Source organism: Passer montanus, unplaced genomic scaffold, assembly GCF_014805655.1.
Source record: "Passer montanus isolate IOZ18808 unplaced genomic scaffold, ASM1480565v1 scaffold35, whole genome shotgun sequence".
In the NCBI taxonomy this organism is placed as follows: Eukaryota; Metazoa; Chordata; class Aves; order Passeriformes; family Passeridae; genus Passer; species Passer montanus.
Window position 1 is genome coordinate 3,529,233 of NW_024368263.1, and position 21,987 is coordinate 3,551,219.

The 21,987-nt window shown below is 40.1% G+C and overlaps 2 protein-coding genes across 9 annotated transcripts in view; one reads left to right on the top strand and one right to left on the bottom strand.

The window, feature by feature from the left end:
- ANKRD40 (ankyrin repeat domain 40) overlaps positions 1-186 on the bottom strand; it is an 8,014-nt gene extending 7,828 nt beyond the window's left edge. The window contains exon 1 of the mRNA XM_039716202.1: positions 64-186. Within this exon, the coding sequence (XP_039572136.1) occupies positions 64-186 (123 nt within the window). The remainder of the gene's footprint in view (positions 1-63) is intronic.
- Positions 187-2,778: 2,592 nt separating this feature from the next.
- On the top strand, positions 2,779-20,844 carry LUC7L3 (LUC7 like 3 pre-mRNA splicing factor). Of its 8 annotated transcripts, XM_039715883.1 has the most exons (13): positions 2,779-2,992; positions 8,394-8,460; positions 9,373-9,412; positions 9,644-9,788; positions 10,763-10,837; positions 10,927-11,031; positions 12,384-12,545; positions 12,965-13,248; positions 13,787-13,947; positions 18,720-18,860; positions 18,966-19,071; positions 19,493-19,558; positions 20,398-20,840. In XM_039715883.1, exons 1-12 carry the CDS (start codon positions 2,894-2,896, stop codon positions 19,515-19,517), a joined length of 1,410 nt encoding a protein of 469 aa, XP_039571817.1. In that variant the 5' UTR covers positions 2,779-2,893; the 3' UTR covers positions 19,518-19,558; positions 20,398-20,840. The 8 variants fall into 8 exon arrangements, 6 of the variants coding, with proteins under 6 accessions (XP_039571817.1, XP_039571815.1, XP_039571818.1 ...); XM_039715881.1 differs by having other exon boundaries at positions 19,493-20,844; XM_039715884.1 differs by lacking the exon at positions 19,493-19,558.
- Positions 20,845-21,987: the final 1,143 nt, after the last annotated feature.

Sequence of the window (21,987 nt, forward strand, 5' to 3'; positions counted from 1 at the left end):
CGCCCCCCGCACCGCCGGCCGGCCCCGCGGGGGCACTATTGCCGGTGACAACCCGGCACCGACAGCCGGTTCCGGGGCGCGGCCGCTGCCCGGACGGGGCCGGCCCCGCTGAACGTTGTTTAACTGGCACACAAATCTATCGCCTCTTGTTCCGCTGATTGTCTTTGCGGGCTGTCGATTTGTCATGGAGCGGATGATGGAATGGTCGAGTGTGAAGTGTTGGGAGGGACCTTAGCCCCCCGCCATGGGCAGGGACACTTCTCACTGCACCAGGTTATTTACAGGCCCCATCCAGCTGGTATTGGACACTTACATCATTTCTAGCTCAATGAGTGTCTCTGGTGGTTTAATTAAGATTGATTTTAACAATAATAGTTTTAATAATAATAATTTAGCCTCTGCTAAAGAGGCTAAATAGAGTGTGAAAAACGCCAATCACTTGTTTTTGAAATTTTAAAAGTTTAATAGTAATAAAATAGTTATAAAAAAGAGTAATATAATTAGAATAATAAAATTTGAAAATTTGAGGTTAGGACAATATGAGACAATAAAAACAAAGAGATACGGACGCCCGGGTACCTTTTTCTGGGCAACACAAGCCCGAAAAAGGACACCTGTTAACAGAGGATTAACCCTTAAAAACAATTGCCTGTTGCATATTCATACAGCTCATACATGATGCATAAATTCCACTCAAACACAGGATTCTGTCTGTCACTGTCAACTTCTTCCTCTTAATCTTCCTGTCTGAGCGAGGTGGGAAGAGGTTAGTTTTCTGCTGATAAGGGAGCAATAAATTCCCTTTCTCTGAAAGATTTAGGTGTCCTGTGGCTCCTATCTGGACAAATATCTTGCATAGCACAGTGTCTATTTTAACATTATGTTATAACCTAAAACTATATTTAATACACTACTTAAGAAAATCAATATAGCATAACTTTCTAGCATAATACAATATTAATTTTAATACTTGCGAAAAGCCAATCATAAAATACACATTTTTCACATAGAGGGATTCAGAAAAAACTGGATTTGCCCGGTAACTGCACGAGGAGGTACTGAGGAGATTTTTAAGATTATGATGATTTGGGTTGGGAAGGAACATAACGCTCATCCCGTTCCAACCTCCTGCCATGGGCAGGGACACCTTCCACTAGACCAGGTTGCTCCAAGCCCCATCCAGCCTGGCCTTGAACACTTGCAGAGATGGGGCATCCTCTTGTCCTGCACAGGAAACCCTTATTGTCTCTGTGCATTCTCAGCAGAGCCAAGGAATCCCTAAAAAACATAAGTAAAATAAAGATCGCTATCTGTCTGCAAAGCAACTGGAAAGATTATAGGTAATTCCTGCCATTTGCATGGTTTGGTTTGAAAAGCTGTTTTTTGTCGTCATGGATTTGTCCTAAACCAAGTTACAGAGCAGTCAGTAATACTTTACCACTATAAGAAGTCAAAATAATAATTTCAAACTTCGCTCAGACTTTTGTATTGCAGGTTGCTCTGTGCAGGTATGGCAGCACGCCGAGGAATTCTGCAGTAGCAGGGCTCCGGTGCACCTGTTTGCTTCTTCAGCGCAGTCAGAGCATTGCAGAGAAACTGAAACAGCCCAATTCTGCCCCAGTTCCCAGCATTAGCACCCCACCTTCCCCCCATCCCCAAACCCAGACTGCAGGATATTGACTGGAAATTCATGCCACAACTTGTGCTGTGTTGATTCCAATCACACTGTTTCACCCGTTCCATTGGGTTCCTAAATCATTACAAAATTGCAAAGCTTGAAAGAAGTTCTTGGTGCCTCACAGTGCTGCATTAGGGAGACATTTCCAAAAGGAAACTCCTCAGGTAACAGCTGGTGCTTGCCTGAAGCCCTCAGTGGTGCTGAACAAAGTTGCTGTACGTCTAAGCGGGTTTTGCAGGATCAGCATGAGCATTGGCTTCAAGCTTTTCAAAAAATATTATATAATTAATTTTTTAATTAATTGTAGGTACTTAGGACATTCAAAACAGTGATGAGTAATTAGGAAATAGTTGACAATTGCTATGTGAAATTCAGTATATATCGAGTACAAAGTCACATCTAGAAAAGAAAACAAAATGGGCTGGTTCCAAGGTCAAAGGCTAAGATTTTTGTTACATATGCGGGACATCTATTCTCCCTCAACCTGTCAAGCATGGGACAGGCTTTCCAGAGAAGTGGTGGTCATCATCCCTTGAAGTGCTAGAAAAACGTGTGGATATGGCACATGAGGACACGGTTCATTGGTGAGAGTGGTGATGGCTGGACTGGATGATCTTAGAGGCCTTTTCCAACCATAACAATCCTACAATTCCCTGAATTCCTATGCGAACACGCACAGGTGGAGGCACTGAGGACGAGGACTCAGCGCACCAGGAGCGGTTTGGGCATGTTTTTCTCCTGCCAGGATGGAGAGGGGACTGACACTGCTGCAGCTGTGCCCGGGCCCGTGTCCTCAGCCTCCAGCCATGGCCACTGGCATTGTGTGTCTGCGCTGAACACCCAACGCGGTGTCCCTGCGTTCGGACACCGCACGGCCTGGACACCGCCTGTCGCGCCAGATTACCGTCTGCAGTGATACCACCGGGACATTATTTGTCACGGCACCTCACTGGGCAGGCCAGGTCCCCCTCACGCGGTGCCACAGGCGGCCGTGGCGGCTCCGCGTTCCGATTTCTGCCCGGCCGCCCCGCTCGCCTCACGGCCCGGGCGCGGAGGCGCCGTGAGGGAGCGGAGCGCGGCGGGCTCCGCGCGGTGCATTGTGGGCAGGGCCAGCCGCCGCCGCCGCCATTTTGTCTCCGTCAGGCGCGGCGCGGGGTGTCGGGGTGAGGCTGCCGAGCTGCTGTCTGGCGAGGGGGATTCGGCCCGCAGCTCACGATGATATCGGCCGCCCAGCTCCTCGATGAGCTCATGGGCCGGGACAGGAACCTGGCCCCGGATGAGAAGCGCAGCAACGTGCGGTGGGACCACGAGAGCGTGAGTGCAGCGGGGCCGCCTCTCTCCTCCCTCCGTCGCCGCTCTCGCACGCTGCGCGGAGCCGGGGGTTTGTCGGAGCGACATGGGCGGCTTCTCTTGGCCGGGGATAGCTGCGGGAAGGGGGGAAGAGGGAAGGGGTGAGGTGCCGGCCGGAGCGGGGGTTCCGCGTGGGCTTTGGGGTGCGGGTTTTGTGCTCCGTGCTGGGCCCTGCATGGCGGCCTGCGGCGGGCCGGGCCTGGCCGGGCGCGGGACCCGCGCCGAGCCTCACCGAGGAGGAGGAGGAGGAGGAGGAAGATGGACACGTCTGCGATGTTGTTTGGCTGCAGCCAGGGCAGCTCTAGTGTTTGGGTGTCTGCGGGGGAAGGCTGTGCCCGCCGGCGCCGCCGTTAACGGGAGCGGGGCTTTCCAAAGGGCTGCTGGGGGCAGGGGTCTCCCCGTAGGGAAACAAAAATCAGGCGGCGGGGCGGTTAAAGGAATTCAACTCTTCTGACTTGCACCGAGGGGGGTGAGGCAGATGTTCTAGTCTGGGAGATAAATGTATCTGGGTCTCTTCCTGAGGATGGTGTTGCGGGAGGAAAAAGAAGGGCACGCGCGTACCGACTTTAATGTCTGGAGCTTGTACTGCGAGGGAAAAACGTGAGACTTTAGGAAGTGAGGATTTGATTAAGAAAAGCTCGATTCTTTCCATTTTTCCTCACTCAGAGGAATCTGCCTGGGATGGGGGGGACGGACACTATCCTAAACAAGCCTGTTGTTTAGGAGTACTTGACGTACTTTTGTTAATGTGTTCGTTCATTTTCTGCAATAAGTAGCCCAAACAAGACAATGTTATTGATGTTATTATTTATTGTGGTTTCTCCAATTGCTTAAGCTTTAATGAATGATGAGTTAGTTTTGGCTATCCTAGTTGAATTGTAAGTTATTTCAGGAAAACTCAGTGGTACCTACAGAGTTCCTATAGCTGCTGCTTTGGGAGAAATGAACACTGATGAATTTTTAAATTTTATTTTCTCCCGTTCGTGATACCTTTTTTTCCGTTATAATGTATGTTAAAAGAAAGTGTCACAGTTACAATAATTTATCAAGTAAGTGAGGAATTTCTGTAATTAAAGCTGCACAAAGCATTTAGCTCCTCCCCCCTTAGCATTTGCTTGGGATGTTGTTTATTTGGGAGGAGGGAGAAATGCTTGGATTTGGCTGCTCAATGCCAGCATGTTGTATTGATCCCAAAGTGTAGGATTTTGTGTCACGTTTCATCAGTTTTCAAGGTGGAAGATTATCAAAAGAAACTCATTTGTATTTTGCTTATTCTTTGGAGATTGCATCCATGTGGCTATCAGAAGCTGGAAGGTGCAGTGAAATACAGGATGGAAGTGGAAAGTGTGGAAGCAGAGGGTGTGATACCTCAGTGTGTGATTTAGTTGCAGTGCCAATGAAACATGTAGATCATATATTATAAAAGCTTTTGTAGAGCTTAAGTTCATACTATTAAACTTCGACATGTTTAAAGCCTTTAATCTTTAAAAACTGCAATTCCACTTGCAGTATATTTCAGTGTGATGGCACGTCCTTAGGTGATCAGTCCTGGTTTTGGCAAAAAGGCTTTGTTTGGTGTGCAGGAAGAAATTAGCATCATGTATTTTAGTCTTTCTGCTTACTATCATAACTGTAGACAAAGTCTGTTTCTTTACTGATTCACACCTTCCTGCTTTAATGTGCCACCTGCTTGCACAAAGCAAGTTCTTACAGACAGTGATTGCGTAAGAATTCTCAGGCTGTTCTGTAGTACAAGATGCACACATGGGCTGCCTGTGCTCCTGTAAGGTTTGAGATTTTGATGCTTCTTGAAGGCAAACTCAGGGTTTTCAGAAAGTGGAGAGGGACGAAGAGCTGTTGGAGACAAATGACTGTGAGCAGTAACCTCTGATTCTGCAGTTTCTCACAATGTTGGTTTGTATTCACAGTGTGATGGGATGATTTTAGCTATTTGCAGTGTGTTGTGCTTTTACTTTTGTAATGCCAGTGACCTAAATTGCTTTGTATCTAGGTAGAATTTAAGGACTTAATCCTCCAGGGGACAGAGGGAGAGGACTTAACCTTTCATTGCTAATACTTTTACTACAACAAATAACATTTATCTCTAAGAGTGGGTTATGGAGGAGGGCTGATGTTTGTTTAAGTTTGAGTGGGTGGGCGTTGCTCGTAAAATGTCTGCTGCATGTGAGCTTTAGTGGATTCAAAGAACTCAACTATGAGAAGGAATTTACTAGTTTTTGATGTTTAAGACACAGTCTGCTGGATTTTATTCTTAGCCTTTTTACTAGTAATTGTCTCTCTAACAGTAATAAACAATTACAAAAGCAAATTCCTTTAGAGAGATACTTCTCCAGTAAATAAATTTCTTTCAGAAGAGAAACATGTTAATGTAGAAACATTAACAATATAGAGCTGTTAATAACTTCTTTATATGGGAGAGCTTTGAATTGCTTCCCAAACTCCAATTGAGCTTGCAGTTCTTGCTTTTAACTTAGTGGATTTGTATGTATAGGATACTACTTTCCCACCTCCAAGAGATTTCAGGAATTAGTGAATTTGTGATGAAGAAGTGGAAAGTTCCAAGCATCCCTGTTGTTTGTAGTGTCAACCAAAACGTGAGCACTCAGGGGCTTTGAGACCAAGCTGTAGCTTATCCTGCAGTAGCAGTTTGACACTGACACTTGTCTGTTGAAGCTTATCAGACTAAAACCTCTGTTTCAGTCCTTTAATGGTTCTGTGGTGCTTTAACCATTCCTTGGCCCTTACTGTTCCCACTCACCATTGGTTACTTAGGATTGATTGAAAGTGCAGGTGATGTTCAGCCTGGGAAGGCAGATGTTGCACAGAGTGAAGCTGCAAGATTCTGCAGAATCCAGCAAGTTGTATTTTCCTGTTGAAGCAAACTCAGCTGAAGAGCATAATGAGCTAGGTATGAGGAGGAATAAAACTGCTTCAGCCACGGTGGTCTGAACCACTCTGAAGCAAGTATTTCCCTGCAGGCTGCTTCCTGGGAGAGAATGTCGAGTAATTCACTGAGTGCCATCCTAGTGGTAGAGTGGCAGCATCTAAAGCTGGTAGAAGAAAATTTTTTCTTTCCACTAATCCTTATACCTGGATGTGAGTGTGAGAAAATGGAAGAATGGCAGCTTTTTGCTGTGTGTGTTTGTTTTGTCCTTATTTTGGGTTTGAGGGGTTTTTTTGTTTGTTTGATATGGCTTGTGTTTGTTTTGGGTTTTTAATATATAAATAATTATTACAGTGTATGGCATGTTTAAACCTCATATTTTAGTATTGGTTACTGCAACTTTTAGCTGTAACCAGTTTTTAAAAAGAGGATTTTTCTAGTAGTGCTGTTTCATAATAATTGTAATTCTTTCCGGTTTTATTGAAGATGAGTTTTTTGTTTTGTTTTGTTCATCATACTTCTAATAACTTTTCCTTTGCTTCTTTTGTTACAGCTAGTTTCTAAACTGTTACAGGTCATTTGCCTAATTTTTGGGTTTGTAGAAGGTATTCTACAACCCTTTTAACAGTATGGTGTGGTCAGACTGTCATTACTGTGCTGTCTCGGTCTTAGGAAATTGTTTAATCCTTCTCTGAGATTTTGTGGGAAGTGTCTTTCCACTAATCCTTATACCTGGATGTGAGTGTGAGAAAATGGAAGAAGAGACTGTATAGAGAAATTACATTTCTGTGGACTAGTACAGAAATCCATCCCAGAAACTGCTCCTTTGAATAACTCTGTAGTAAAACAAGGGATATTGCAGCTTTCAGAGGAAGCAGATTCTGAAATCCTATTTTGTCCAGTAACTTTCTCCCTCTTTCTGAGAAGAAGAAAAAAAAAAGGTCATTTCACATGTTTTCTTAACTATTGTTAAATTGCTTCAGATAGGTACCAGTGTCCGAACCTGGATCACGGGAGAAGTATTCAGATTACATAATAAGAGATTTGTTTGTGGTTTTTTTCCATGGTTTGTCAATAGAAAGTCTGATTGTTTTTCTGAGTAATCTGTAAAGCAGTCAGTGGAGTTTTAACTTCCGTAGGCTGATTTGCAGTCTGGCAGTTAGCTTGGAAAAATAAATCAGGCTGATCTAATTTGATCAACGGGTATCACAGGCTTTTTAGTGAGGTGGTGGTGTTTGGAGTCTCTGTCCTTACCCTGCTTCTTCAGATTCTTCAGTCTGTGTCTTGGGAGATAAGATACTGCAAGTCTTTGTCCACAGGATATGTGAGAGGATTAGAACTAGGCTGCAATACATTCACAGTTATTAGATTGCCAAAAATTAGAAACTGGTGTAACGTAAAGCAGGTGCTGGAAGAACATCTGGGCTGGTTTTGGATTTACACCTCAATTAATGGCAGTCACATCTGTGGGGAGGGTCTAGTGAAAAGTTAATTATTTAAGATTATTTCTGATTCTACCCTTATAGCTGTTCTAATTGATAGACAGGAGATATTTCTGTGTCACAAACCTCAGGAACTGACCAACTTGACTAGCTAAGCCCATGCTCATGGGTGAGGGTGAATAATCTTTTTAACAAAAGCTGGTTTTATCCATCATGCATTAAGTATTTATTGTCTAGAGTAACAGGTTTGTGGGGTTTTGACCTTTCTGGTGGTCTTTTTTTGTTATCAGAAAAAGAACCTGACTCAATAATGTAAAACCAAACTGTGCAGAAACAAACCAAACCTTTTCTAGGTGTCAGGAAACCAGATTAAAACGAATGCTTTTTCTTCCTGAAGAGCTTTATAATGTCTTGTTGACTGTCATTATTAAAGTAGGGAATTGTAAAAGCATTGGAGTGGGAAAGCTTCTGGATAATTCTGTCTTTTAATTGCCATCAAAGTTCTTTGTTTGAGTACAGGTGGCTCTGGCTCTCCAGGCCAGTAGCTCTGAGGCAGTGGAGGCTGAGCAGAGCAGTCCCAGGCAGGCACAGGAAGCCTGTTTGATGCTGCCATGGCAATTCTTCTCACCTCTTGTGGCCTTGCACAGTTAGGAATTTCACTGGAACTTACTAAATAGTCCGTTCTGATCTCATTCCTTTCCTTTGGAAATATTAAATATTTATATTTATAAATTGATGTCACTTTCCTGTAATCTTAAATGTTTAGTGGTAGAATTAAGAACTATTACTGTTGCAAGGAAAAGTAAGATTTTTGGTGTTTTGTCATCAAAATGCATCTTGTAGCACTTGCTGCTGCCAAGAAATATAAAGATAAAGGGTGTGTAAAATTTCTAGAAATTTTAATATGTTCAAAGGAAACTTTGACACTAAGACTTTGTGTTTCAGTAAAAAAAGCAATTACATAAAATTTTCAATTCAAGACACAAAAAATGATGCCTTTTTCTTTCTTCTCTGTCAGGTTTGCAAATACTACCTTTGTGGCTTTTGCCCAGCTGAATTATTCACAAATACCCGTTCTGATTTAGGTAAGTTTAGAAGTCATGACATTTTTATTCACAGAAAAGTAACTACAGTTGAGCTTTTGTTTGCAAACTATGTTTTTATTGTTAATTGCTCTGTGAAAACATTTGGAAATTTTTTTTTCATTTTAATGGTTGCCAGTGATACAGTATGCTAAAAGTAATATTTATTCCAGATCCTACTTTGTCTAAGTGAAAAAGCTTCTTAAATTTTTTTTCGTACTGTGTAAGCAAAGTTACTGGGTGTGGGGTGCTTTTCTCCTGCTCAAGTGGCAGTTTCTAGTGTGGGTTACTCTGCCTGGGCAGGGTTTTAACCTGTTTTTGTGTGAGTATGTATTATTGAGCTGCTTTACCTAAAGTAAAAGACTCACTTACTGTAATAGTTATTTCTGAAGATCAGCTCTTAATTACTGGCAGTTGATGGCTACATGTAGCACATAGTTTGGAGATGTTAACTTAACAAAACTGGACTTTTTGTCTTAGTGTTAATTTCAAAATCTATTGAAGAGTTTGAGAGTCTGGGGAAGGTGAGGAATTTTAACACAGTCACTTTCATGAACTCAGGGCACATACCTCCTAATTTATTCTGAAGATTGTTTTAAGTAGCCAGCGTGCTGCAGAGAACCCTTGAAATTAGAGTGTTTGTATTTACTGATGTAAAACTTGATCTGGAAATTCTATTTTTTATCATGACTTTGTACGGAGAGTCTCCTTTTTGTAATTACCTCATGATGTTGGCATTCTTTTTCTTCAGTGTGTCTTTCAAGATCCAAGCAAAGGAAGCAGAAAGGCAGAAGCATAAAAGTCTTTGTGAAATGTTTATAGCTGTGTTCTGTCATGATGCACAAACAAATGTTGGTAGAATATGAATGCAACATTTAGGAATGGAAACTTAAGCTTTTTGTGTTGTTTTCTTAGGTCCTTGTGAAAAAATTCATGATGAAAATCTACGCAAACAGTAAGTTTGTTGTTTGATATGTTAAAGTAAATAGAGTTTCTAATATCTTTGCAATTTGTTAATAGCAGCCCAATAGCATTACAAATTTCTTGTTATTTTATTTGCGGAAGTTTATTTAAATATGTGATATTCTCTTACTGTGAGCAGGAATTTATAATATTATGTGTCTTGTTACTTTGTTTTCATCTATTACAGATTGATGTGAACTCTCACTTTTAAAATCTTTCCCAGGTATGAGAAGAGCTCTCGGTTTATGAAGGTGGGCTATGAGAGAGACTTCCTGCGCTATTTGCAGAGCTTGCTGGCAGAGGTGGAGCGCAGGATCCGGAGGGGCCACGCTCGCTTGGCTCTCTCACAGAACCAGCAGTCTTCTGGGGTGAGTCTGCAGGAGTCATTGAGGCAGCTTTTCCTGTAGATAGCATCTTCACAGTCTTACCTATTCAGGTGAAACTTATTTTACTATCCAGAAGATTTCTGATGAATAAGATTTTTTGTGTGTTAGCCAGCAGATTGCATCTGGCATTAATGGAGGAGCCAAGTGACTCCAGAGTCACCAAGAGCCGTATCTGTTCTCTACCTGTCAGGTGTTGTCTTTACCCTGACAGCCTCAGTTTACATTCTCTCCACTAGTTGCACATTCCTCCCTCCCTGCACTAGCAAGCTGTATCTTTTCCCGTGATGGATTTGGAGCGGTGTCTGTGGCCTGTGCTCTCTGAGTTTTGTAACTGCCAGGACAGCCTTGCTCTTTCTGCTGCCCCACCTCACTGTTCTGTACAAAGTCCAGTTGCTTCAGAAGGAGCTGTGGACAGTATCAAGTTGAGAGATACCAGTTAGAGCAGAGGTGGGAGGGTGACAATAAGTCTATTCTGGCAGCCTGCAGAGAGGACACTGCTAACAAATACATCTTTGAAGTGAGATTCTTTCTGCATTTTACACTCAGAGTTTGAAGTTTAAAGCCTACAGAACCTCTAAGTCGTACTTGAATGTCTGCAAAGATATGTAATAGCTGCATGAGAGTGTTGAGAGTGTCAGAGTTTAAAGTTAGGACTTTGAATATGATTTTCTTACTTGTTTTGGGCAAGGATCTTGAACATTTTTGTTGATTTGGGAGGAATTAGTGTGACTAGACTTAACAAGGGTGGAGTAAGTTGTGTCAAGGAGTGTTTCATATTAGACTAGACTATTGTTAGTAGCTTCTCGTGAGAGAAGAGGCCAGGGGGAGGTTTTTCCCAAAGTGTCCCTGGAATATGAGAAGACATATATTTGTGTGTTTAAGCTACTTTAACAAAAGGAGAAGAAAAAACAACAAGGAAATAAAAAAGTCCCACCTCACTCTTGTATTTTTTACAGGGAGCAGGACCTACCGGTAAAAACGAGGAGAAGATTCAGGTGTTAACTGACAAAATTGATGTACTGCTTCAACAGGTGAGGGATTTTTAACCCCCATGAAAGAGATCTCTTGCTTTTGTTACTTGATCAAAAAATAAACTTTAAATGTTTTTATTACCTTTTAGATTGAAGAACTAGGTTCAGAGGGAAAGGTGGAAGAAGCACAAGGAATGATGAAACTCGTTGAACAGTTAAAGGAAGAGAGAGAGCTGCTGAGGTCTACAACTTCAGTAAGTAATGTGTTCATAGTTCTGTGAGACATATCAAAGTTTGGTGCACAGTAAATTCTAAATAACCATGTCCTTCCACTGAAGGCATGCACAGTCTGTGCAGAATTCATTACATAGCAACAGGACATTTGGCTCTGTTAATCCAGTCTGTTGATTAGGCATTCTATCTTGGGAGTGGGCTTCCTGCACACAAATTATGAAATTACTCACCCAGCAGTCCTGGAGGAGAGCTTGCACCTTCCTCTAGTTTAGGTCTCAGTTAAACTTTGCCCTGTGACCTCTGCAATACAATTCTACTGAACTACCAATGTAACTGTTAAAGAAAGCATTTGAGTCAGGGATGTGACTGGGCTGTGACAGGGCATCTGTCTCACTCTGAGAGCTGCAGAAGCCAGAGGGAGTGTGTTAAGCATCATGTTCCTGTTAATAAAAAGGAGCTTAAGTTTAAAGATTTTATTTTGGTGTTTAATGAAATGCTCAAATTTAGATGCTTGTTTTAAGAATTCAGTTTGAATTCTTAAATTCAATTATGTCTGTACCATATTTTAAGAGCTTTTGTTGCTGTGTGCAGCATTTAAGAGCTCTTCGTTAAAATTTATTGAAACAACAGCTGGAAGAATTGAAAGTTTCAAAATTTTGTTGTTGGTTTTGTTTATAATTAAGAGATCTTGTTTTTATTAAAAAACCTGATAATTCTGGTAGAAATGCTGTCATAGCAGAAATTATTTAAAAGGTGTAATAGTTTTGAGGAGGTTAATTTGAACTTTGTCTTGTTAACATGTTCTTGGGTGTGATTGTGGATGTGGTTTGATGTTTTTCATTGGGACTCAGTTTTTGAACTTGTCGAGATAGAAGCATACATTTTGCTTTAAGTGATTAATTGGAAAGGACTTCAAATTTGTTTTTAGGGTATTTTATTAAAATAGGGGGATTTTGTTTTGGGTTGGGTTTTGTAACAGTTGTTTAAGAAATTAAAAACATACAAAGCTTTGTTTGACTTTATTTGTGATGTGATCTTTTATTCTTTTCTTTTGTTGGTTAAGAATGTGTTTTAATGTTTGATGTGTTCTCTTTACAATTGTTTGATTTGTGGGAGAATGAGGCATATGACTGTGTACATGTTAATGCACTGAGTAGTAGTTCTGTGGTTTTTCATGGGCTCCTTCCATGTGGGAATGGGCATAGGGTGGCCTCTTCCCTCCCTATTTACTGATTTACTGCACCAAAGATAAAGCAGGCATATGTAATTTCAGCTTTCAGTAGAGCCTGGGGTTTGACAACAGTAACATAGAGTTACAAACCTCTTAACTGACTAAAACTTCTCTTTTATCTCAAATATTCTTCTTTTTCAGACAATTGAGAGCTTTGCAGCCCAGGAAAAACAAATGGAAGTTTGTGAAGTTTGTGGAGCCTTTTTAATTGTAGGAGATGCACAGTCCAGGGTAGATGACCACTTAATGGGAAAGCAGCACATGGGTTATGCCAAAATAAAAGCTACTGTAGAAGATTTAAAAGTAAGTATTTCCTCCAAGTACTGAAATGAAAAAATGCTTTGAGGTTTCCTAATGTACATAAAAGGCTGTCCAGTGGATTTTCTCAAGAGAGTGAAACACTCCCAAGAAATGGAATCCTGCATTGTGCTTTCACTGATGTAATTTGTTGTGACATTAGATACAAAGATGATGATTCAGGTGGGAATTTTGATGGTGTTTTTAAGGAAATGTAGTGTGGCCTCTGCTCTTGTGAGAGTGACAAGCAAAAGAAGGCTCTGCAAGACAGAGGATTTTCATTTCAGGGATTTTAGGAAGCACTGTCCTTTGTTTGGAAAATAAAACTGAACTACTTTAAAAGCTCAGGCTTTTGTATCCTCTGAATCTGTAAGCTTAAGTGTCTTGGGTAATATTCATTTCTTCCTGTGAACTTCTTTTTTAAGGAAAAGTTACGAAAAAGAACAGAAGAGCCTGACCGTGATGAAAGGTTGAAAAAAGAGAAGCTAGAACGGGAAGAGAGGGAGAAGGAGAGGGAGCGGGAAAGAGAAGAGCGGGAAAGGAAGAGACGACGCGAAGAGGAAGAGAAGGAAAAAGAGAGGGCTCGTGACAGAGAGAGACGTAAAAGGAGCCGCTCACGGAGCAGGCATTCAAGCAGGACATCTGACAGGAGGTGCAGCCGCTCACGAGACCACAAAAGGTCAAGAAGCAGAGAAAGAAGGCGAAGCAGGTACCTCTGTGCGTGTCTGTGTGTCTCTTCAGCATTTTCAGATAAATTGCCAAAAGGTAAAAATCTTCTGGGGACTTGCCTGTCAGCCTGAGTCACATCACTGGTTTGTTAGCTTCACTTAGGTCTTTCTTCTTAAGTGAAGACACGCCTTATTGGTTCTAAGGATAAGCAAGGTTTTGTTGAGTGTCACTGCCTTCTCTCCATTTTTGGAAGATGAAACTGTAGTGGTGGAAGCATCTTTATGAGGAAGCTTTCAGCAAACAGAGCATGCTCCCAAAAAATATGGTTTCTTGTTTCTTCCTTCAGCTGGTCTTTATTTCATGGTGGTCGATACTTTTAAACTATGTACTTAAGTGTTTCAGTAAATGAAGAGGGCATATTCCTTATGTACTGGGAAATATTTCTATACAGTATGTTAAGATTTGGTTTCTGCAGGTAATCACTGTATCTAAAAGTGCTACCGTTTCCCTGTTTTATATTCTGAGTTAGAAAATAGCAGCTGAGATTTACATTTTTGAAATTCTCTCTGAATGTTAAGGAGTCGTGATCGGAGGAGAAGCAGAAGTCATGATAGATCAGAAAGGAAACACAGGTCTCGTAGTAGGGACAGGAGACGGTCAAAAAGCCGGGATCGAAAATCCTACAAGCACAGAAGCAAAAGCAGAGAGAAAGAACAAGACAGGAAGTCAAAAGAAAAAGGTATGTTTGTATAAAGACTGAGTTCTTAGCAAGTTCTGAAACAAATCTTTTCTTAGAGTCTCAAAAGCTGTTAGCTTTTCATTGAGTGCCTGAAAGTTCTTAGTACCAAATCAGACCTCGTTCTGAAAGGTGTGTGTGTTGCTGTCAGCAATTGGAAGCATTTTGTTCTTTCCAGTTACTGTCACTACATGTGTGTGCATACCTACACCCCAGTGTCCTTCTCTTACCTGTTGCACTTTATCAGCAGATGAAGCGTGCAAGAATTTTCATATATTTAAGACCTATATACCTTTAGAAAAATGTAAGCCTGTAATCATCATTTTCTAAGAGTGAATGTCTTATATTCCTACTCTTAGTGTATATTTGCAATTAACCTTTGCAGGTATATGTTTTAGGGGAGGTTGGTACCTTGCTTCTCACCTGTACCACCTATTAGTTCTCAAGACTATCATGTTTCCTTTATTATCCTTTTAACAGTGCTTTTAATTTTTTTCCCAATCTGTAAATGCAGTTCAAGATAAGTACTGCAGAATCTCTGTGATGCTCTAAATGACAGTATATGCCTTCTCCCCAGTCTCCTGCTCTTCCCCCCCCCACCTTTCTCCCTTTTTTTTTGTTTTGTTTGTTATTTAAACAGAGTGAGTTTTGCTTTGTCAGTGTTCAGGTGAGTCTCAACAGAAAGTGTTAGTCTTTGGAACAGTTTTTAGCTGTATGTGCCACGTACCGCAGCATTCATGGTGACTCAGTTTCACTAGAGGCTGAAACTCAGAAACTTTTAAGTGGGATTACAAAGAGCTACAGTGAGCACACTGTAGATTCACATTCTGTGAGAAGATACTAATTCACTGTTACTGCTAAATTTCCCCCTTTAAAAGTCTTTTGGAACTTCTGTAGGAACGTAATACTTCTGGCTCTGGTGGGGAGCTGACTAATGGCCAGTCCGAAACAGCCACCCCACTTCATGGGCTGATCATCAGTAATGGATGAAACAATTGTGTTTCTAAGGTACTTTTGAGGTTCTCTGGAATTAAAGGTGCTCGGTGCATGTGTCTGGGTTGCATAGACCTGTCTGCTTGACCCTTCTCTGTATTTATCCAGTGGATTGGTTGCCAAAATGTTGGTAATGCTTCATGTATTTCTCTTCCCTGACTTTCTCGGACTGTTTCAATTATTCTGGTTTATACTGTGGGGCATCTTTAGTATTGATTCTTCTCTCATTTTCCTTTGCTGTGTAAGAGAGTGGGTTTTGTTGCTTGCTCGTTGGCAGTGGAAATGATGCGCAGGCTTTAAACTCAGGTTCAGTGTTGTAGCCTATATTTGTCCATTTGTTACTATTCCTACCTGATTTTTTGCCTGCTTTATGAACAGATTGCTGGTACTTGGTGAAGAATGTCCTGTTCTCCTGAATGTATGCATATAAATAACTGTTTTCTTATTTATTCAAATTTGGTCTGGTTTTGAGCTTTTCAGTTCTTTCATTAACTTCCCGTAAATAGAGGAGCTAGTGAACTCTCTTCAACATCTCAAGTATTTTTAGTTTTAACTTGACTGATTTCCCTGCTGGCTGTTTTATTTGCTGCTTGCTACTTTCTTCCACCAGAAATGAGAACAGTGAGGTGATGCTATGAGCTGTGATGAAAATCCCACCTAGGAAAATCAATTACTTTTTTTGACTGTGCCATCCTACCATTTGTAAAAGCACAGATAAGCCTTAGAGCAGGACTGTAATGCTGAAGAAGTTTATGATTTTTTCCTTTTGTTGGGAAAATCTTTTAACAGAAAAAAATAGAGGAGGGAAGGAAGGAAAAAACCAAATCCAGTAGTAGTTACTAAGGCAACATTGATTTTCTGTACTGAAACTGTAAGCACCATTGCATTGTTATATTTGCCATGTGGCACTGTAGATAGCTTTATAGGAATAAAGCTTTTAGAGATTCATATATTTCAAGTGTGTGGCTTTTGCACAATAGTAACTTCAAAGTTAAGATTTAACTTACTACATTGGGATTCTTGTCTTCAGAATCTACTTGTCTTTATAGCCACCACTGATCTGCAGTTGTAAAAGTAAGCAGCAAAGGCTGTAACTACTCAAGGTAGTGCCTTTCATCTGGATATCTCAGATTGCTTTATAAACATGAATATTAACACCAAAAAACCCCAGGGACCAGTCTACCAAGACTTGTGTACAGTTGCACATTAAATTAGTCCCACACTTTGAAAATTCAGAAGTCCTGGTTTCCTGTTCACAAAGATACTGTAGAAGATGGCAACTAAGGTTATAAGAAAAAAAGTATGTGTAAAAATGGGGGCACTTGCTTTGTGACACAGATTTCAGTGCAAAGATACCTTTGCTAAAGAAAGGAGCCACCAGCCATAAAGAACAGCTGAGCATTAGCTTAATATAAACCAGTAGAATGCACCTACTTTCAAGTTAACAAACTTCAGAGCAGATGGAATAAATAGGGGGTTTTAATAAAACAAAAATTATTTTCCCAGTACCTTCATTTTATGAAGGGTTAATACTGGAATGGGCCTCTAGACCACTTTGGCTTGGCTTTTTGTCTTCCCTAATCTGGATATATATAAATAATTATAATCATGTTTTAATGTTAGTGATTAAATATCAGCAAATACTGCTGGAACACCTCAGTAATACTGGATATTAAGTTTGATTTTCTGAACAGTAAAGCGATTCACTTTGTCATGATAAGAATTCTTACAAAATGCATCTTAGTTGCCCACACAAAGTCAGTCAGAAAAATGTGCATGTGTTTAATCAGGAAACAAAGTCAATATTATGTGATTATACCTAATAGATCACAGCTGAAATAATACACCCAGTTCCAACAGCAAACTAATTTTACGTGCCTTTTCTCTTACTGATTAAAAATACAGTGGAGGAACTTAACTTCTTGCAGATACTTTAGGGGTTGAAAAATGATTGGGCTGTTTGTTGAATACACTTTTTCAGTTCTGCTTGGCAAACTGGAGGTTTGGTATAGTATACCTATTTTAATACTAAAATTTTTAGAAGAGTTTGATCTTTCATACCACAGTTTTAGTTTTTTTTTTTTAACCTTAAACAAAATTATCCTTCCTGACCACATTCAAGACACAAACAAGACAGAACAAAACCCTGCACACTGCACATCCATAGGGCTATTAAGATCTACCATATCTACATAGGACAGAAGATAAGATTATTGGACTGACTACTAGTCCTCTGCGGGGAAACAAGACTACTATTCCTCAGTGGATCCACGTGTGCACCGGAGATACCTTTAAGACACAAAAAGAAGACTTTTTAACAAGGTTAGTTAGAGTGCAATCTACCTGCGGAGTTGCCAAATTGAGGGCAGACAGACCCAAAGTGACTTAGTCCTTCAGTGAGCTGGGTGATGTTGCCGTGTGCTTTCTCCAAGCACCCTGCACTGGATGTGCTGCTGCAGGTGAATCTTCACTACTGGTGGTCATTAGGCAGTTGCCCTCATTTCTCTGTGAGGGCTTTACCCTATCCTTTGGTAGTCTGTTATAAAACAAAGAAGTTGGGATGTCGCTGCTCTTTTAAAGCTTATATTTTGCTTTGTGTCCTGGAATATAAAAGTGTGTTATGCCAGTCGAGGTGATAATGTTTTTTAAAATAGCTTTTTCAGAGTGTTCGATCTGTGTGCTCCTGTGTCAGGGATATATCTATCTATTTATATTATTTATTTTGATTGCCCAGATAGCAGGGAATAATCAGAAAAAAGAGCATGAATGTTGTTCTGTATGATGACATCTGAGAGGTTGGTTTTTTGGATTTTTTTTTTTCTCTCCAGAGTGTCTTTACTGAGCAAGAGTTGAGTATTGTGGTGTGAAATAACACAGCAGGAATTGGTATTTTTATTAAATTTGCAAATACTGAATTTACAGATGAGGCACGCAGCTCTAATACTGAATTTTTTTCTTCCCGTGGAAATATTTTTACTTTTGGCTTCCTTCCTTCTTTGAAGATTGAGTTTTTAGTGTAGCAAATGCTTCAGTAAGCTTCCCAATTCATGATCAAATGGTGGGCTCCTTCCCCCACATCTTGCTGGTTTTTTGCCTTTGAAAAAAATTTGTTTTTTATATATCTTCCAAGCTGTCTCCCCAAGCCCCTTTAATGACTTGTTTATAAATGACTGCTGTTTTTATAAAATTGAAAATTAACAGCGCTGACAAATGTGCAGCTTCAAATTTAATTTTGATTGTCACTGATCTCTACCTTCAAAGCTGTCAGTGCTTAATATTGTTTCCTAAAGTATTAGATAGTTTGATTGGCAACTATCAATTTCTTTGATTATGCAGTCAAGCATTGTCCACTACTCTTTTCTGGTTCTCTGTCAAGAACCATAATTAATGAGAATTATAAACCAAAGCAAGCCATACACAATCAGAAATCAAAACCTGAGGACCAGAAGAGTCCCATAATAAGTAAGGAAGCCATGCACCATAATTACACATCTGCCTAACCTCTTTACCCCAACTGTTCATTTTGACAGAGCTGAGTAGCTGCCTCTGTTAGGAGGTCTGACCTTTCTCCTCTTCCCCCACCCTGTACTGTCCCCTTCTACCTTTACTTTGTCCCCTCTCCATTCCAGCATGGTAGTCTGAAGCCTATTTCTGTAACTTATTGAGTATTACTGTTATTGCTATGAAAAGTAATTGTCCCATGTTATATGCTGTATATATCTCACATGTGCAATGTTTGTTTTTACTTTGAAATCCATGGTCAATGTCTTCTTTCATGGCAGAAAAGAGGGGATCTGATGATAAAAAAAGTAGTGTGAAGTCCAATAGTCGAGAAAAACAGAGTGAAGACACAAATACAGACTCGAAGGAGAGTGAGACTAAGAATGAGGTCAATGGGACCAATGAAGACATTAAATCTGAAGGTGACACTCAGTCCAATTAAAACTGATCTGATATGACCTCAGATCAGACAGAGGTAAGTGCATTATTTCAAACTTTGATTAGGGCTTTTTGTTACTGTTTAACAGTGCAGCGTAAGTATGCACAGATGAAGATGGAACTAAGTCAAGTAAGAAGACAAACTAAAGCACCTTCTGAAGGAAATGACAGTGTAGTCCTGCAAAACGTTTTGAGGTACATTGTTTTGTCTCAGCTATTTTGTAGCAGACTCGTGCCCCCATTAGTGTGCCTCTTTGGGACATATTTGTAATATTGTCACCATAGAAAAATTAATTATCCTTTTTTTATTTTTTTAGGGATTTTGTTATCGTTTTTTTTTAAAAAAAAGTTGAACTGGTTTTGTATTTAAGTCCATATTGTGTTGGTACATCAGCAGAAACTTTTGCTTAAATACTTAATATTTGAGGCACATGTTGGACTACTTTGTTTTCATATAAACTGCTAGTATTTCTTTGTCAAGGATGTTTCTAGTTTTTTTGCTTTATTGCCTTGCATTCTAATGCAGTTTGTTCTGTAACTCGAGAGCCAGTAGCATTGGATTGATGGAAGTGTAGGGTTTATGAATTATTGCAGCTGACTACCATACCTCACACAGCGTTGGTGTTGTGAGCGGCCCATGAAAAGCCAAATTAAAAATCAAGGATTCAGTCAAACTAAGCAGGTACTCATGCCAGGTACTCCTTTCTCTACCCACATCCATGTTTGAATGCTGTTGCCTGTAATCTTTAAGCTTACTGTTGTGTTTTTGATTTTGAAGCTAGTGAAAAGGACTTTTTGTGTATTGTGTGAATACTGTAAATCTGATGTTAACAGAATGGAATTTTCTTTCAACTGTGTGTAGGGATGCAGTGCTGCCCAGAATTAGATATCTTTAAAGAGTTTAAAATGCAATAAACACTACATAATATTCGCCTTGTTACTTTCAATGCAATTCAAGTCTTTAAGAGGTATGTGCTTAATATTTCCTACTGTGTAGGAGACTTTGCAGTCAGCCATAGCACAGAGCAGTGGAATGGCTGGTAACAGGCTTGTAAGGCAGATGTAAATGCAGAGACAGATGCCACCAAATGATGGCAGTGTTGATGGCAGGAGTGTATGCTGGAAACTGTGGGAAATTAAGCAGCTAAGCAATAGGCAATTATGTATTGAAAGGACAACTTGAAATTTTTTCCCCACTCTTGACATAGTTTTCTTACAGAAGGTTTTTAATTGTATTCCTGAAATAAGGAACTAACAGTGGAGGTGACAGCTGATAAATGAGCTTCTTGCAATATAATTTGTTACTGTAGTTGCATTATGTATGCTAGGAACTCTTAAACATTTAATGTTGATATTAAACCATTAATGCTACATCATTGCTTCTAATGCCAGTCATGTCCAATGGTGATGTTTTTGTAGAGTTAAGATGACAGCTAACAACTGGGTGAGTGTATAGGAATGGTAAACAAAGTGCTCCTAATGCTGTCTAATCGTCTGCTCTCCCAAAATTTTGCATTATAGGACTACTGTGTGAAGAGTCTGCGAAGACAGCGGAAGAGAGCTTAAACTGAAGATCTGCTTTAAATGAGGTGAAAGAAAGCTGTAGTGGCATAGAAAAATATAAAGTTGAGTTAGATTTTTTTTTATAAAATTTAATTCAGGACTGGTGTTTCCTCCCAGAGTTCAAAAAGATGTGTTGATAATAGCACATATGCTACTGAGAATATAAGTCCTGTATCTTTCTTTTTCTTTAAGACTTTTTAAGATAAGAAACCAACATAACCTGAACACATGGCTTGCTCAGTGTTTAATTGCAAGTTTTCATTCTTGGACTTTAAAACACAAGAATAAATGTTTAGTATTTGTGTGAATTGAACTAAAATGAATCCCATTTTTACAACTAAGCAATTCCTAGCTTCTTGATATATGAGAAATGGAAATAAAGTATCTTTGAATTTCTGTTACAAATTTGATTGTCTCTGTCATTGAACATTTAATATTAAATAAGCTTCTTTCCTAATAAATTTCTCTTGTCTTCAAGCTTAGTTCATTAATTTGGATGCTTAGTTATTCTGTGCTGTTTGTGCGTTTGGGGTTTTTTGTGCCAGCAGGATTTAATTTCAGGCTTACTTTTGCAGCACTTGGATGCTGTTGGGTTCAGCGTCTCCCCAAAAAGCACCTTTTGCTGCAGTAGGTTAAGAAATTACAGAAATCTTGCAATAAAAATGGCTGTATTAATTCTTTATAAAACAGTTCAGCTTTGACAGCGTGTTTAGAGCGATGCCAGTGGTGAGACTGGTGTTCAGACTGCTTCATATTTACATTGCAGTATTGGTTTGGGGTATTGATTAATGACCTTGTGCAGTTGGTCAGAACAGACACCCAGGCAGGGAGATGTGCCTCATGCTGCTCTGGGAAGCTGTAGTGCAAGCAGGAGTGGTTCTTGTTGGAGAAGAACTGCAGTGTGCACTAGTCAGTGCTGTGGCTGTAAGGCAGTGAATTTACATTATTTAAAAAGAGCATTATCTTTTCCATTGGTTACATATACAGTCAAGGCCTGAATACCAAAGTCAGACATGGACAGAACACCATTGTAACTTGTGCTGATTTATTGGGCCTGTGTGTGGGAGTGCACTTGGCAGGAATCTGCATCCTGGTCCCTCTGGTCAGTAGTGCTAGGTTTTGATACCACATGCAGACAGCCATGGTCCTTTTTTGACTTTATTTCTTCTAAACCAGACACCAGGGCACAGGGGATGGAGACTGGGTGTTGTGGTGGTTTTGGGAAAAAATAAAGTGGGAGCAAGTGAAATTATAACTATACTGGGTGTGGTGGTTTTGGGAAAAAATAAAGTGGGAGCAAGTGAAATTATAACTAAATTGTAATTGGAGACATTAGATGAACATCTCTGAAACTTGTGAGACAGGACTCAGCCTCTTCTTGGATGTGTTACTTCTTTCAGCAGTGAAAATGTTTGTCTTGTACTTTCCACTGCACTTACTTGTTACAGGATTTGCATTTCCCCTTACTTTGCAAAATTAAAAATGATAAAATGAGGAATTTTGTAGTAGATTAGCTTGGGATTCAGATTCTCCACATGTCTCATAGGG